The following is a 16,546-nucleotide window of genomic DNA, read 5'->3' on the forward strand; positions in this document are numbered from 1 at the left end:
CAGGAGGCAGGGTTGGACCTAAGGGCGGTGCAAGGAGGCAGGGTGGCACCTTAGGACAGCGCAAAGATGCATGGTGGGACCTTAGGGCAGTGCAAGGAGGCAGGGTGGGACCTAAGGAAAGTGCAAGGAGGCAGGGTGGAACCTAAGGGCGGTGCAAGGAGGAAGGGTGGGACCTAAGGGCGGTGCAAGGAGGCAGGGTGGGACCTTAGGGCGGTGCAATGAGGCAGGGTGAGACCTAAGGGTGTTTCAAAGAGGCAGGGTGGGTCCTAAAGGCGGTGCAAGGAGGCAGGTTGGAACCTAAGGGCTGTGCATGGAGGCAGGGTGGAACATAAGGCCGGTGCAAGGAGGCAGGGTGGGACCTAAGGGCCTTGCAAGGAGGCAGGGTGCGACCTTAGGGTGGTGCAAGGAGGCAGGGTGGGACCTAACGGCCGTGCATGGAGGCAGGGTGGGACCTTAGGGCAGTGCATGAAGGCAGGGTGGGACCTTAGGACAGTGCATGTAGGCAGGGTGGGACCTTAGGGCGGTCGAGGAGGCAGGGTGGGACCTAAGGGCGGTGCAAGGAGGCAGGGTGGGACCTTATGACTGTGCAAGGAGGCAGGGTGGGACCTTAGGGCAGTGCAAGGAGGCAGGGTGGGACCTAAGGGCAGTGCAAGGAGGCATGGTGGGACCTTAGGGCAGTGCAAGAAGGAAGGGTGGGACCTTAATGCAGTGCAAGGAGGCAGGGTGGGACCTAAGGGCGGTGCAAGAAGGCAAGGTGGGACCTTAGGGCAGTGCAAGGAGGCAGGGGTGGGACCGTAGGGCAGTGCAAGGAGGCAGGGTTGGACCTAAGGGCCTTGCAAGGAGGCAGGGTGGGACCTTAGGGCAGTGCAAGGAGGCAGGGGTGGGACCTAAGGGCAGTGCAAGGAGGCATGGTGGGACCTTAGGGCAGTGCAAGGAGGAAGGGTGGGACCTTAATGCAGTGCAAGGAGGCAGGGTGGGACCTAAGGGCGGTGCAAGGAGGCAAGGTGGGACCTTAGGGCAGTGCAAGGAGGCAGGGGTGGGACCGTAGGGCAGTGCAAGGAGGCAGGGTTGGACCTAAGGGCCTTGCAAGGAGGCAGGGTGGGTCCTAAAGGCGGTGCAAGGAGGCAGGTTGGAACCTAAGGGCTGTGCACGGAGGCAGGGTGGAACATAAGGCCGGTGCAAGGAGGCAGGGTGGGACCTAAGGGCCTTGCAAGGAGGCAGGGTGCGACCTTAGGGTGGTGCAAGGAGGCAGGGTGGGACCTAACGGCCGTGCATGGAGGCAGGGTGGGACCTTAGGGCAGTGCATGAAGGCAGGGTGGGACCTTAGGACAGTGCATGTAGGCAGGGTGGGACCTTAGGGCGGTCGAGGAGGCAGGGTGGGACCTAAGGGCGGTGCAAGGAGGCAGGGTGGGACCTTATGACTGTGCAAGGAGGCAGGGTGGGACCTTAGGGCAGTGCAAGGAGGCAGGGTGGGACCTAAGGGCAGTGCAAGGAGGCATGGTGGGACCTTAGGGCAGTGCAAGAAGGAAGGGTGGGACCTTAATGCAGTGCAAGGAGGCAGGGTGGGACCTAAGGGCGGTGCAAGAAGGCAAGGTGGGACCTTAGGGCAGTGCAAGGAGGCAGGGGTGGGACCGTAGGGCAGTGCAAGGAGGCAGGGTTGGACCTAAGGGCCTTGCAAGGAGGCAGGGTGGGACCTTAGGGCAGTGCAAGGAGGCAGGGTGGGACCTAAGGGCAGTGCAAGGAGGCATGGTGGGACCTTAGGGCAGTGCAAGGAGGAAGGGTGGGACCTTAATGCAGTGCAAGGAGGCAGGGTGGGACCTAAGGGCGGTGCAAGGAGGCAAGGTGGGACCTTAGGGCAGTGCAAGGAGGCAGGGGTGGGACCGTAGGGCAGTGCAAGGAGGCAGGGTTGGACCTAAGGGCCTTGCAAGGAGGCAGGGTGGGACCTTAGGACGGTGCAAGGAGGCAGGGTGGGACTTAAGGGCCGTGCATGGAGGCAGGGTGGGACCTAAGGCCGATGCAAGGAGGCAGGGTGGGACATAAGGGCAGTTCAAGGAGGCAGGGTGGGACCTTAGGGTGGTGCAAGGAGGCAGGGTGGGACCTAAGGGCCGTGCATGGTGGCAGGGTGGAACCTAAGGGCCGTGCAAGGAGGCAGGGTGGGACCTAAGGGCGGTGCAAAGAGACAGGGTGAGACCTAAGGGCGGTGCAAGGAGGCAGGGTGGGACCTAAGGAAAGTGCAAGGAGGCAGGGTGGGACCTAAGGGCGGTGCAAGGAGGAAGGGTGGGACCTAAGGGCGGTGCAAGGAGGCAGGGTGGGACCTTAGGGCGGTGCAATGAGGCAGGGTGAGACCTAAGGGTGTTTCAAAGAGGCAGGGTGGGTCCTAAAGGCGGTGCAAGGAGGCAGGTTGGAACCTAAGGGCTGTGCATGGAGGCAGGGTGGGACATAAGGCCGGTGCAAGGAGGCAGGGTGGGACCTAAGGGCCTTGCAAGGAGGCAGGGTGCGACCTTAGGGTGGTGCAAGGAGGCAGGGTGGGACCTAACGGCCGTGCATGGAGGCAGGGTGGGACCTTAGGGCAGTGCATGAAGGCAGGGTGGGACCTTAGGACAGTGCATGTAGGCAGGGTGGGACCTTAGGGCGGTCGAGGAGGCAGGGTGGGACCTAAGGGCGGTGCAAGGAGGCAGGGTGGGACCTTATGACTGTGCAAGGAGGCAGGGTGGGACCTTAGGGCAGTGCAAGGAGGCAGGGTGGGACCTAAGGGCAGTGCAAGGAGGCATGGTGGGACCTTAGGGCAGTGCAAGAAGGAAGGGTGGGACCTTAATGCAGTGCAAGGAGGCAGGGTGGGACCTAAGGGCGGTGCAAGAAGGCAAGGTGGGACCTTAGGGCAGTGCAAGGAGGCAGGGGTGGGACCGAAGGGCAGTGCAAGGAGGCAGGGTTGGACCTAAGGGCCTTGCAAGGAGGCAGGGTGGGATCTTAGGACGGTGCAAGGAGGCAGGGTGGGACTTAAGGGTCGTGCATGGAGGCAGGGTGGGACCTAAGGCCGGTGCAAGGAGGCAGGGTGGGACCTAAGGGCGGCAGAGTGCTTCATCCTTCCATTAGGTCAAGCTGGGGCCATGAAAGCGCGTGTTTATAAGTTATCGTGCTGTTTGAAAAGGGGGTTTGATGAACGTGCGTAAAGTGTCGTCCCATATCAGTGTGTGCAGTCTGTACAGGCTAATCAGGCACGACACTTTCCACCTAAAGTAGATTTTTGCTAAGAAAATACTTTATACGAAAATATCATAAGAGCGGAAAGTGTCATCCCTGATAAGCCTGTGCGGACTGCCCATGCTAATCTGGGACGGCACATTACGCACATGCATTAAAACCCTTTTTCACAGAGCACGGCCCTGCGATATCTTTTTAGTGTTTTTATTGCACTTATTTACATCTGCTCCTATGTCCATACACAACAAAACGTAGTTTAAACGGACTGGACTCTGATGTGAAACGTTTGTTTTTGAAGTATTTGACAACACACAGAAACACGAGCATGTTCAGGACGACGTTAACTTTTTATTCAATTATCGCTAATTAGTTTTAGCAATTTATGTACTTTTTGCATGATTGTAAGCATTCCATGTTAAGAAGTATTTTTTGACACAATCACCCTTGAACAATAGAGCTTGAAAGAATCATATGGAAGCCCTCTGTTTTCCAAGTATTGTCCATCGGATGTCGTTATACTACATGTAGTTTTGACGTTTTGATAAAATGCCTGCATTCGTAACTATCGGTAAACATTTATGACTGTCAAAGTTTCAAGCCATGCACACAAACACAACTAAACAGAAGACAATTCAAGCCAAATTATGGTAAAAATTGCAGTGCATTATTGTGTGCCAGATGAGGCGTCCACTTGTAGTGTTCAAAAGATAAATGCAATTTTGACACTTAAGTACCTAACTCACACAACATAACTGTATGATCCACTACCTGCCATTCAAACTCATTACAGTCATGTCTTTAGAGTGGGATTTGCAATATACCTCACATTCGGGATACATCCCAGGGGCGTCGGAAGCAAATTGATATTGGGGCGGCGGAGGGGGTGGGATGGGGTATCTCCCTGCCGTTGGTGGGGGGGGGTCCGGTGACCTTCTGGATTTATTTCTCAAATTTTAGCATCAAATGGCGCATTCTGATGCGTGTTTGTGTCTGATACCTGATCTTATACACATCTATTGCAGGCATATTCTGAATGACAAAAGTTGTGACAGACAGACAAACGATGGAGTAATGATCTATATATGTTGCTGTTTGTACTTTGTAGCAACCACACAACAATAGGGATTATGTGTGCTGAAAGAATGTTCTTCGGGATTTTTTTCCCGAAATTCCGATTTGGAAATTTGAAGTTCGTTGGTTGGTTTAGAGTAGACATATTGAAATGACACACAAAAGTGGTAAAAAACATTAAATAAGTTTTTTAGAATTATCGTTTTATTTTGAGTCATTACAATAAATTTAGGTATCTTGAGGTATCTTTAATTTTGTGATAATTAAGGACCTTTGAATTTAGGCACATTTGTTTCAGGTCATACTTTCCTTTATATTAATTAAAAGAAGCAAAGGCTTAGATCATACCGACATTTAAGATTCCCAGCTTTTATTACTCAATAATAAAGGGATTATCGTTATAAAAGAGACCGATCAATTAACAACATAATTGACACGAACATAACCGCAGGCGGATGATGACAATCAAAAAATACACGTGTCATAACCGCGAAAGCGTGATTACCTTACTTCTTGGTAAAGATATTTTTAAATATACGGGTATTGAAATGAAAAAAAAAAGAAAAAAAGGTCTTTGCCGAAATTTTATTTTAATATTGGGGCGGCGGCCGCCGCCCCTGCCGCTTCAGCTCCGACGCCTCTGCATTCGCGCAAGAAAGCGAGCCTCGCTGTGAGGAAACTAGGCTATGTGCATCAGGGTCGAAACTTTCCACTTTCTTAGAATTTTTCGTTTAAAGGATGTCTCTTCTAAATGAAAATCCAATATATGCGGAAAGTGTCGTCCCCGATAAGCCTGTGAGGACTGCACGTGCTAATCAGGGACGACACTTCCCCTCTTTACGCACATGCGTAATGTTGCGTTTCCAAGGACTCGATTTAAGTAAACAACGCGCGCATGTAACCAAACACAATATTTCACATATTGACAGTTGACTTAAGTTTACTTAAACACACGTCAAATCATTGTCACCGAGAGAAGTTCGCTCGTCATCAACCTCACAGCCATTATCGACTGTAAGCCATCCTGACTTACATGTGTTGATGCACTGTCTATAAATAGAAAAGGAATTTCTATTCGAGTACTTTCTCTTTTAAATACGGGATAATTAGATACAAATGTTTATGTAAGCTTGACAATTTATAAGTATGTGCTCTTTTGAACCATTCATCCGTAGTTCGTTGAAGAAGGTACATAGCTTTACATTTACCAATTTATATATACATGTATCAATATGGTTAGGCCTATCGATATAGTTTTAAATTGAACAATCTAACCTTATAAAATATGACGGGCGGGGCGTAAGGTTAAGAGCAGAGTAGACATTACAGTTTTTACGAACCCTATTGTCAAGGTGCAGGATCAACGGGGTTTACAAACGGGGTCGACACATGAAAACATATGAAAACTTTATTTTTGAAAAATCTCAAGTTATTGAAATATGTGTGTAAATATCTTTAGTGCATAGACGACATATTTTCTTGCAGTTTTTGCAGATATCTTAATCAATAATTGAATACGTCTCAAATCGTTGCCAAAATTTCACGTTGCGTGCAGCATGACCGTGTTTGTGACTGGCTGTAAACATCGATTTTTTGGCCTTAAACACAGGCTTATTAAAGTAATTCTGGTGTTTTTCACATTGCTATAAGTCGCATACAAAACTGCCACTTGAAATTCTTAATATAAATTGTTTTAAAAAGTTCTTTGAAAAAAGGCGCCACTAACCGGTGTGTTTACATCCATAAAAGTCCATCGGTAAACCCCATAAAGTCACGTGATCCTGCACCCTGTATAACATGAACCTTTTCACGTTTTGGTAAATTGACAAAATTAAAAAATTTGTTACAGATTTGATTTTGTTGTTGTTGTAGTTATATTTGCGAGGAAACAGTAGTACTGAACATTTACCATGCTTTAAAATATCCATTATATTCATCTTTTGACGATTTAAAGAGATCTTTTTACGTTTTGGTAAATTGACAAAAATTAAAAAAATGTTTCAAATTCGCAAAATTTCGTTGTAGTTATTATGTGAGGAAACAGTAATACTGAACATTCACCATGTTGTAAATATCCATTATATGCATCTTTTGACGATTTAAAAACCTGAAAATTATAAACCGTTGCAACGCGAAATGATTTAATAATTTGGAGAGTTTGGTTGTTGTTAATTTTTGTGACACAATGAGGATTGCTTATATAACATACAATAATCATAGTATGAGCAATGATGGCTGAGTGGTCTAAGCGATAGAGTTTTACCTCCGGGGTCAGTGGTTCGAGCCCAGTTGATGGATACTTGTTCTTTCTTTCTTAACTGTATTGTTGGTTTCACTGGACGTATTCATTTTTAATGTTTACATTTATTAAATTTAAATCATGTAATGACAAACTTCAATGCATGCCAAAATGTGTGAAAAGGTCCCATTAAACGCTGAATTGAAAGTGTTAGATACAATAACATTGCGAGAGAAGTCAGGAAATGAAACATGTGCAGCAGTTACATGGTTGAATCAGAATAACGCTATTTATCTACGCGTTATCGTGATTTAAGAATTAATTATTAAAAAATCGTTTACACTATCAACAAACTCACATCCATGATTTCTAGTACTGACACAAGACAATTAAGTAACATTTCTACATTTATTTACAAGCCTATGGTATAAATGAAATGACTAGTTTGCTTGCTAGCTTTTTTATTACTTCTTGATAAAACTAGCGATATAAACCAAGTTATTTAATTGTAAGCTATGTATGTATTCATTCATTTTTCAATTTATTTGATATCATTGCTTGTGAACTATTTTATTTGCGTGAATGTCTTTTTGTATATTTGTTTATTGTGTTGCAAAATGCATACATTTGCTGATTCTACCAATTAAGTGAAACCGTTGAAACGTCGTTAGAAACTAAGTCTTAGCAAAATCAAGTTTGCACTCAAATCTGGGTTAAGTGATGTCAAAAACTTGGTCACCAGAACAAAACTAAAAAAAGCACTTAAATGCTCATGAGAGACCACCAATATGACTCGATATCAATGCAACTGGTCGAACTGATTGTCTTGGTAATATCCAGGCAAGGGTTGAATCTGAGTCAAAGTCGGAAAAGACTAGGTCAACAGGTCAAATGTTGAAAAACAAAGTTAAAAATACTCTTTGCTTTTATTATTTGAGCAGTCAGTAAACGTTTCATGAGGTTTTTTTATTCAAATTTTAAATATTTTTAACGAAGGAAAAATAAAAAAGCACAATAATTCCATGTAACAATTTTAATCATGTCCTCAAAAAATCGAACCGGAAATTCGAAAATGATTCGTTACGGATCAGTGATTCTGGTAAATATGTGTAAGACATTTTTACACAAAATCAATACTACGGTACGATTTGACATAGAACAAAACACAAGGCAAACAAACCACAAATAAGTAAAACTTGGGTCACCTCAAGGTAATAGTCACTTAAAAGTATAGCATTATAACCGATTAAAGGGCACCTGAACCTCACGACTGGTCGAGCTTTATCCTCAAACCATGCTAGTTGACAGACAGATAGAAATGTATGTTTGCTAAATATTAAATTATATTAAGTTAAGTAACTAATCGCAACGTATGTCTCAATTTGTAGTACCGGTATATAAAATGACATAGTCACGTTATTTCACAGTACAAATTTCCCGAGGAAGCTAAATGCGATGTTCTCAAAGCAGTCAGCATATTTGCAGATTTGAGACCAAAGTATGAAGACTTTGGTAAGTTGTAACTTGCAGTTTCGCACATACAGAGAGAGAGAGAGAGAGAGAGAGAGAGAGAGAGAGAGAGAGAGAGAGAGAGAGAGAGAGAGAGATAGAGAGAGAGAGAGAGAGAGGGATGGATGGAGAGAGAGGGGAGGGAGGGAGATTTTTAATTGATTGATTGATTGGTTGATTGATTGATTGACATATTGAAATACAGGCAGACAGACAGTCAGTCAGACAGCCAGCCGGCCAGACAGCCAGCTGACCAGACAGCCAGCCGTCCAGACAGACAGACAGACACACAGACAGACGGACAGACGGACAGACAGACGGATAGATAGATAAATAAATAGAGTTGTTCAAGGTCATTTTACAAGGATTATTTAGACATGTTTACAGATGGTTTCTTGTCTATATAATGTTATATCATAAAAGGTTTAACTGTTTTTTTTAAATGTGCTTTTCTTTATCGACATCAGTTAAATACAATTCTCAGACATATGTTCTTTTTGTCGTTTTGTGCTTTTATCAATGCTTTTCAGAAGGAAATGTATGGTATGAGCCGTGCTCTGTGAAAATAGGGTTTAATGCATTAACGTAATGTGTCGTCCCAAATTAGCCTGTGCAGTCCTTACAGGCTAATCAAGGACGACACTTTCCGCTTCTATGATATTTTTCGTTGAAAGAAAGTCTCTTCTTAGCAAAAATCTAGTGTGCGGACTTCACATGCTAATCTGGGATGACACTTTACGCACTTGCATTAAACCCCCTTTTCACACAGCACGGCCCATATCATTCTGAAATTTTGTTTCACTCAACAAAGAGCAACGGTTTAATTTTTTAAAGCAGATTTTTGTCATCAGTTGCTACTTTTAATGTCTGAATGTTTTTATAACGCAGAACAGAAAAGAAAAATTTAAAAGAAATGTCCTCATTCTATGAAAAATGGCATTGAACATTTTGAAATGACGCTGTTAATGGCGTTAACTATTACTATTGATTCAATAATCAGAAATATATATTAAAACAGTATTGTTGTATACGTAATGATTTGCAAGAATATTCATCTAACAATATAATCTTACCAGTATTACGTGTATGATTTCAGTGTTTAATAATGGCCGACAGAGAAAACTTTTACACTTGGAGGGTACTGTTCCTGTCGATTATAAAGGTTGGTAAAATGACCATAACATATTACAGTGTTTCTTATCACCATTTTGGGAATGGGGCCGGGTCCCTTTGGATTGGGAAAAATTGCGTCGTTTTGACTTAAATTGGGAGATTAGTGTTGCTGTCTTTAAAGTAACAAATGCTTAGAAATTGGGAATAAATGTGATGTAAATACATTTACTGCGAGTGAACTTCTAGAGGTTGATGGGAGATGAACTAAATGTTGAGATTTACTTTTATTTTTATTATTTCATTATTCTAAACCTTCAATTGGGAATTATTTGATCCCATTTGGGAAAAATACATATGTTTTTCCATTGGGAAATCGTCCCCGGCAGGCCCCACATTTGGACGAAAAAACACACAGTGATAAATTACCTAAATGGGTCATATCGGTGGTTACAGAATATGCCCCCCCCCCAAAAAAAAATAAGAAAAAAAGTTGATCTCTAAAACGTATGCACTAAAGCAAGTTTCACACAATGTCTCATTTGTATAAACGCTTCTTAATTGAAACGGGGGGGGGGGGCATAGAGTTGCATAAAGGGGGGCATAGGCAATATTTTATTTTACAGTCTCTATGACGTGCGCACGTCTTAGCTATGACGTGCGCACGCGATAGATATGACGTGCGCACGTCATAGTTATGACGTGCGCACGTCAAGGCTATGATGTGCGCACGCGATAGCTAAGTCGTGCGCACGCCATAGTTATGACGTGCGCACGTCATAGCCTTGACGTGCGCACGTCATTACTATGACGTTGACGTGCGCACGTCATATAAATAAGTAAATAAAATATTTCCTATGTCCCCTTTATGCCGCCGTACTTCTACTGAAATCATTTCGTGTATTGCATTTGCACAAATCTTTCTATCCACTGCAAGTTCAGTTTGTGTGATTATAATATAATCAGTGACTCAGAACTTGTGTAAAAGAAGGTCGTCCAAAATGTGTCACAGCAAAAGTTACATACATGTATCAGTATTGTTATGGTAGAACGAGTTGAATGTAATTTTAGTCAATAAACAGTTAATATAAAAGTTTGCAAATTCAAAACATCCATTGGTACGCATCTTCTAAGCAAGCGTCACGTATTCCAAAATTGCTTCAGGCATTCCGATTCGCAATAATGGTATGATTTGGTCACATCAACCTTATACCAGTATTTAACCGGCTTTACCCTTTCCTGTTTATCATCACACCACTGTATTGCACGTAAATGCCATTATTTTGTATGTTTAACTGGCGTCGGACTGTGAATAATCTTTTTTGTTTGATAAGTGGGCTTTCATGTACATTCGCTTTCTAGAGCGGTACATATTTCGTGACGCCTTTCTTTTTTAATCTTGACATCCTCAACGTCTATAAATGGCGTCTTGATACCTTGAAATAGTAAGCATAGTATTCCGTTTAATGCATATTTAAACATAATTCTGTTCATATGTGTTAAAATAAACAGGTAAGAATTACACTGTGTAGATAATACAGCCTCATACTTCACACACCAAATTTTAGGATTAAGCATGTAAGAAAACATATAATAAAAAATAAAAATATATAATTACTAATAAAAAAATCTTGATCTCGGAAGATAAAATGTTCTCCAAAACATTCGCACTAATTAAATGCGGAATTCATTCACGACAGTTATTTCGTGTGAAATCTTCTAACAAAGATATAAGCTGTGTTTGCCGTTGGAAAATCATGTCCCAAAATATGCTTAAAAGAAAGTCAGTTCCAAAAAGGGCGGGTGAGTTAAATCATTATAATTCGACATTTAATAAATAAAAAGAGATCAAACGCGTCGAGCAAATAAAATCATCGTGATTTATGTTATATTGCACGACGCCATCTTGGAAGTACGTTCCAACTAACCTCACTTAAAACCAGTAAGCTACAGTTTTCGCATGCCCCCCCCCCCCCCCCTCCCCCTGTCTTATGTATTCCTGAGCTCAAGTCTTCTATAGGCGTTTATCGGATTGTTTTGTTTATTTCCGATATGCTCTTTAAAAAGGGGGTTTTAATGCATGTGCGAAGTGCCGTCTCAGATTAGCCTGTGCAGTCCGCGAGTTTTTGCGGAAAGTGTCGTCCCTTATTAGCCTGTGAGGACAGCACAGGCTAATATGAGACGACACCATACGCACATGCATTAAACCGATTTTTATAATGTACTGAATAGTTCAACTGCATGAGATTGTAACGTAAAACATATCTACTGAAACAAGAGGGAACACGTATTATTTATTTAATTTCTATACGACATGGCAAAGTAGATTCAAAGCTATGATGAACTGATGTCCCTTAAACTGTATTTGTATTGTTCTTAAAGCAACACGTACGTGGCTTATAATTGTTGATTTGCGTATTTTTATTACAACTTCATTGTTTGTAGTATTAATGAAATGTACAACGTTATACTGTAAATTCAATTTACATTTAGTAGTTATGGCAGGTTTATTAAAACTTATCTTATTTGAAAATGTATGCAGCTCAGGTTGACACTCATGGACATAATGCGAACAAAATTCCACATTGGAAGTGTATTTTCAGGAAATGTGTACAACATCCCAATCTGTATCTATTTAATGGACACACACCCCTACAATCCGCCGATTGTATTTGTAAAACCAACATCCACCATGCAGATCAAGTCTGGAAGAAATGTAGACCAGAATGGGAAAATTGACTTGCCATATCTCCGCGAATGGAAATATGTAAGAACAATACGAAATTGAGCTGCTAAATGCAATTTATAGTGACGTTTTTTGACAAAGTTGTTATTTGCTTTATGATGTGCCACAAGTGAACGTCAAAAAACTGAATGGCTGACGTCAACAATAAATGTGCTTAATAAAACAAAGCGGTTTAAACATATTAAACATCAACAATTTACCTTAATATATGGTTATATAGCCTTTCGATTTTATATCACTCTGTATTCTCCTAGGTAAACTCGAATACAAGTTTCTAATATATTCAACAGGAATGTTTATCCAGATGTCCCGAATGGCTGCCTCAAGCTTATTTTGTGTGTCTACGACATCGGGTTGATTTTTTAGTTGTCTTTTAAGGCTATGCCATACGTTCTCTATTATATTTAAGTCCGGACTTTGGGCAGGCCAGATCATAGAATGAATTCTATGTTCTGTTTTGAACTGGCTTACAGCCCGGGCTCTATGTATCGGGGCGTTGTCGTCCTGGAATATGTACCTTCCATCCGGGAAATGGCGAGCTACAACGGGCCAGAGATTATCTTCTAGGATGGAAATATACTTTTCAGCATTAATGTTACCCTTTAGAACAGGTACAGTACCGACACCTTCGTATGTAATGCAACCCCATATCATCAAACTGAACTTAGGGGTTGGGGGAGTTCCGAGGCAACACGGTAGCCAATCTTCGCCTACCTTTCTCCAAATGAAAACCTTATTGTCGGTCCCGATATCAACTTTGCACTCGTCACTGAAGATCACCCTTTTCCAGTAATGGCCTACAGTCCTCCTTCTGTTTGTTCTGCACCAGTTTACGCGATTCTTCCGGTTGATTTCTCGAATTCGAATCCGTTTTACAACTACACGCCTGTGATATCCTTCACTATACAATTTCCTCTGTACGGTTCTCCTGGAAACTGTGTCGTTCCTATTTTGATTGAAATCTCCAGTTATATCCGATAAAGTTCTTTTCCTGTTTTGTTTTACGATCCGCAACAATGCCCGACTTTCACGTTCATTTATTTTTGTCGGGGCTCCTTTTCTCGGTTTGTTTTCAACACTATTCCGTACGCGAAATCTATTTATAATCCCAGCTATTGTAGTCCGTGGTATGCCTAATCTTCGGGAAATTTCTGTTTGTCGAAGACCTGATTGAAACAATGAAACAACAGCCGTTTTCGTGTCAGGGGTTAGTTCTTTCCTTTCACCTACCATGACTGTTTATAACACGATTTCGGCTGCAGATTACGTCATATTCTAGATATAAATACGTCATGATGATGTCACGAAGCATAGAAAAATAATTGATTATAGGAAGGGATATAACCCTTACATTTTTTTTCATTTGAACGTTGTATATTTACTGCCCTTACCTATGCAGCCATTACTCAAAACGTTATGACGTTCACTTATGGCACAAGTCATTATTAATTAATTGACATAATTATTTAAAAGTTTTTTTCATATCATTATTTAATCACTTTCTCAGTACATGTGCATTTTAAGAGCTAAACAGATTACATATTGTTTAACCTGATTCGATACAAAGGGCTGCATTTCATACATATCATAAATTTACTTAAACCTCATTCGGCTACACAAATCTAAATAAATGAATATTAGAACGTATTACACTGCTAATTAGTTTTCAAAATTATTTAAAAGTATGTCACATTTTATGAACTAATCATGAAGATGCGAAGAACGGAACGAACAAAACGTTTATTTTCACCCAAGTAAACAACATATACAATAAGGGCAATATAACAAAGCAAGAATATTTAGTTAAAGATAAACGATACATTAATGCGATACATTACAACTTTTCTTCGTGCATCGATTTTAGCCCCTGTCAAATGACAAAATTCAACAAGACTTGCGAAAATGGCATTTGTACTATTAAAGACAAATAAATTGTATTAGATTGAAAACTGTTTTGTAAAAAAAACGTTTAATTATGTACTCTTTCGAAAGCGTTTTGTGCTAATAAAATACCTACTGTACGCTTGCGTACTTACTCGATTTACTCCACATTAAGGCATTACAATTTTTACGCGTGAAGGCATATAGAAATTATTTAGAAGAAAATATTTTTATTTTTATGTTCACCAGAATCAGTGTCAGCATATTTTTTTTTATTACTTAGGTTTTAATCGATGACGGTTGTAAAGAACATATTTCAACATGGACAAAGTAATTTTTCAGCCCGATTATGACCTGCTGGGAATGCTACAAGCACTTTGTATAGTATTTGCCGCTGAGCCACCCGTGTATTCCAGAAGTGGACGGACCAGCCAAGAGTCACAGGAAAGCCTCATTCAAGAAACACCGCATCATAACGGAAATGACCAATCATTAGGAAAGTCAGACAGTCAGTTCATTTGTGTGTTTTTTTGTTTTGTGAAATGAATAATATCTACGCTTGAACACCGCTAAAAATCTCACGAGTATCTTGTATTTTACTACAAATCACGTTTAATTTAATTACATATATATGATTCATATATACATGTACATAAAATTTATCACAACTTAATTATTAGCAACAGTGAGATTTAAGAACTATTTAAATCAACTTGAATAACTTAATTTTAGGCGAGTTACGAAAACCTTTAGTACACAACACAGTTTCTTGCTACTGAAATACATATGCCATATTCAAATTGCAATAACCAGTGAACTGATACTATCGAACGTTTATTTATATATTAAGGTTCCACCACCGATAAAGAGGATGAATTACGGAGACTTCAGGATTTACTGACGTGCAGGATATGCAAGACGCGCCGAGTGGGCGTGACCTTCCTGTCATGTGGTCACTGTGTCACGTGCGTAGAGTGCGGTACAAGCCTGCAGGACTGCCCGCTGTGTCCGACGGGAGCCAATCACGTGCGAGGGATGATAATAACGTTGTTTTCTTAGGCAGCGGCGTACATTAACTTCATCATTTTAAAGGGGCCTTTTCACAGATTTTGGCATTTTTTAACTTATTCATTAAATGCTTTATATTGATAAATGTAAACATTGGATCGTAAAAGCTCCAGTAAAAAATCAAGAATAAAATTAAAAAAAGGAAAAGAACATTGCCCGGAGCAGGTTTCGAACCAGTGACCCCTGGAGTCCTACCAGAGTCCTAAGTAAAAACGCTTTAGCCTACTGAGCTATTCCGCCGAGTACACATATTTGATGTATTTTATACCTTATATAAGCAATCTTCGTAGTTTCACAAAATTTAACGACAAAAACAGAACTCTCCAAATTATTCAATCGTTTCGCGTTGCAACGCTTTATAATTTTTAGGTTTTAAAATCGTCAAAAGATGCATATAATGGCTATATTAGACCATGGTAAATGTTCAGTATTACTGTTTCCTCACAAATATCATAACTAAAACGAAAATGAGCGAATCTGAAACAACTTTTTTCAACTTTGTCAATTTACCAAAGCGTGAAAAGATCCCTTTAAGGGGTTGAAAAAAATCACCGTTGATGATCATCGCGGATTTGATTTTATATTCACGCAAGCATTCTCAAACATAATAACAATTTTGTTTGATGACTTCACGAGCGTTGAGTTTAACGATTCAGTCCATTAAAAATAGACTAGTCGTAATCCGGATCTTCGCTCGACAATAGAAGTTGAGAGTAAATGTGTAGATGGGAAATCTGATACTGGTATTTGTCAAAGTTGACTTAACTTGAGATAAATATGAAACATGATTAATGCGCAGAACAATTTTTTTTTTCATTTATGGTACATTTTATTCAGTATTTATATCATTATTATTATTATTATTATTAAAACATTGAGCGAATTAATCAGATGACTAGTATGTGTGAGGATTAAAACAAACAAGGGCATTAATTTCATTTTTTTAAATTATTCATTTCTGTTTTTGTTTTTTCAATTAATATTTTTAAATGGAATGTGTTTTATCGTGTTTTTGTAATGCTTCCATATGCTATCCTGTCCAAATGCCCTCGAAAACTTAAAGGAACGTTAAAACAACGTAATAATTGTTCTGTTTTATCGATCACAAACGGCATATCAAAAACAAATTCTTATGTCACTGCGTATTAAAACCATTAACGGATATTTATTCAAGATTTTATCATGGTAAAAGAAGTTAGGTGAACTCATGAAATAAATACATGCTTGCATTACAATTATTACAATTAATACATGATATACTACTTTGCGGAAGTGTCTTTGTTCTTCTACGATACTGATTTTATCTTATATACATTACATCAGAGTGCTTATAACAAAATGTTAACAACGACGTACACTACTTTAAACTTATGATGCTAGACCATGTAGAAATAAAGATACTCTGCTTTATGTTCTGTATTTACAAGCAAAAGTTTTTTGTACATGTAAGTAAGAGTATCATTACAACGTAACTTATACATGCTGTTTACCAGCATCGTCATCAACTGTAACGTTCTTTCATGGGAAAAATCCTCTTAACCTCTCATATAAAAGGCGGAACCAGAACATCATGTGTTCTTGTGCATTTTTAAGACATATCATAGCGTGGAGAAACTCGATCAGCTCTTCCTTACAAAAAAGTAATGTCGCCTACCGACTATTCCAGAGACAATAACACTCGTCTTTAACCCATTTATGCCTAGTGGACTCTCCCATCCTTC

General features: G+C 40.7%; 2 protein-coding genes across 3 annotated transcripts; both read left to right on the forward strand.

Moving 5' to 3' along the window:
- The first annotated feature begins 66 nt into the window (after positions 1–66).
- LOC127849799 (collagen alpha-2(I) chain-like) lies at positions 67–1,886 on the forward strand. Its single transcript, XM_052382550.1, has 5 exons — positions 67–166; positions 599–794; positions 841–1,004; positions 1,438–1,593; positions 1,687–1,886. Exons 1-5 carry the CDS (start codon positions 67–69, stop codon positions 1,884–1,886), a joined length of 816 nt encoding a protein of 271 aa, XP_052238510.1.
- A 3,452-nt stretch (positions 1,887–5,338) lies between these two features.
- On the forward strand, positions 5,339–16,092 carry LOC127851014 (tumor susceptibility gene 101 protein-like). 2 transcript variants are annotated; one of them, XM_052384432.1, is made up of 7 exons: positions 5,339–5,460; positions 7,939–8,023; positions 9,117–9,182; positions 10,295–10,315; positions 11,734–11,897; positions 14,100–14,265; positions 14,608–16,092. In XM_052384432.1, the coding sequence occupies exons 1-7, from the start codon at positions 5,419–5,421 to the stop codon at positions 14,814–14,816; spliced, it is 753 nt and encodes a 250-aa protein (XP_052240392.1). In that variant the 5' UTR covers positions 5,339–5,418; the 3' UTR covers positions 14,817–16,092. The 2 variants fall into 2 exon arrangements, with proteins under 2 accessions (XP_052240392.1, XP_052240393.1); XM_052384433.1 differs by lacking the exon at positions 10,295–10,315.
- The last annotated feature ends 454 nt before the right edge of the window (positions 16,093–16,546 follow it).

Source organism: Dreissena polymorpha, chromosome 11 (genome assembly GCF_020536995.1).
Source record: "Dreissena polymorpha isolate Duluth1 chromosome 11, UMN_Dpol_1.0, whole genome shotgun sequence".
Lineage (NCBI taxonomy): Eukaryota > Metazoa > Mollusca > Bivalvia > Myida > Dreissenidae > Dreissena > Dreissena polymorpha.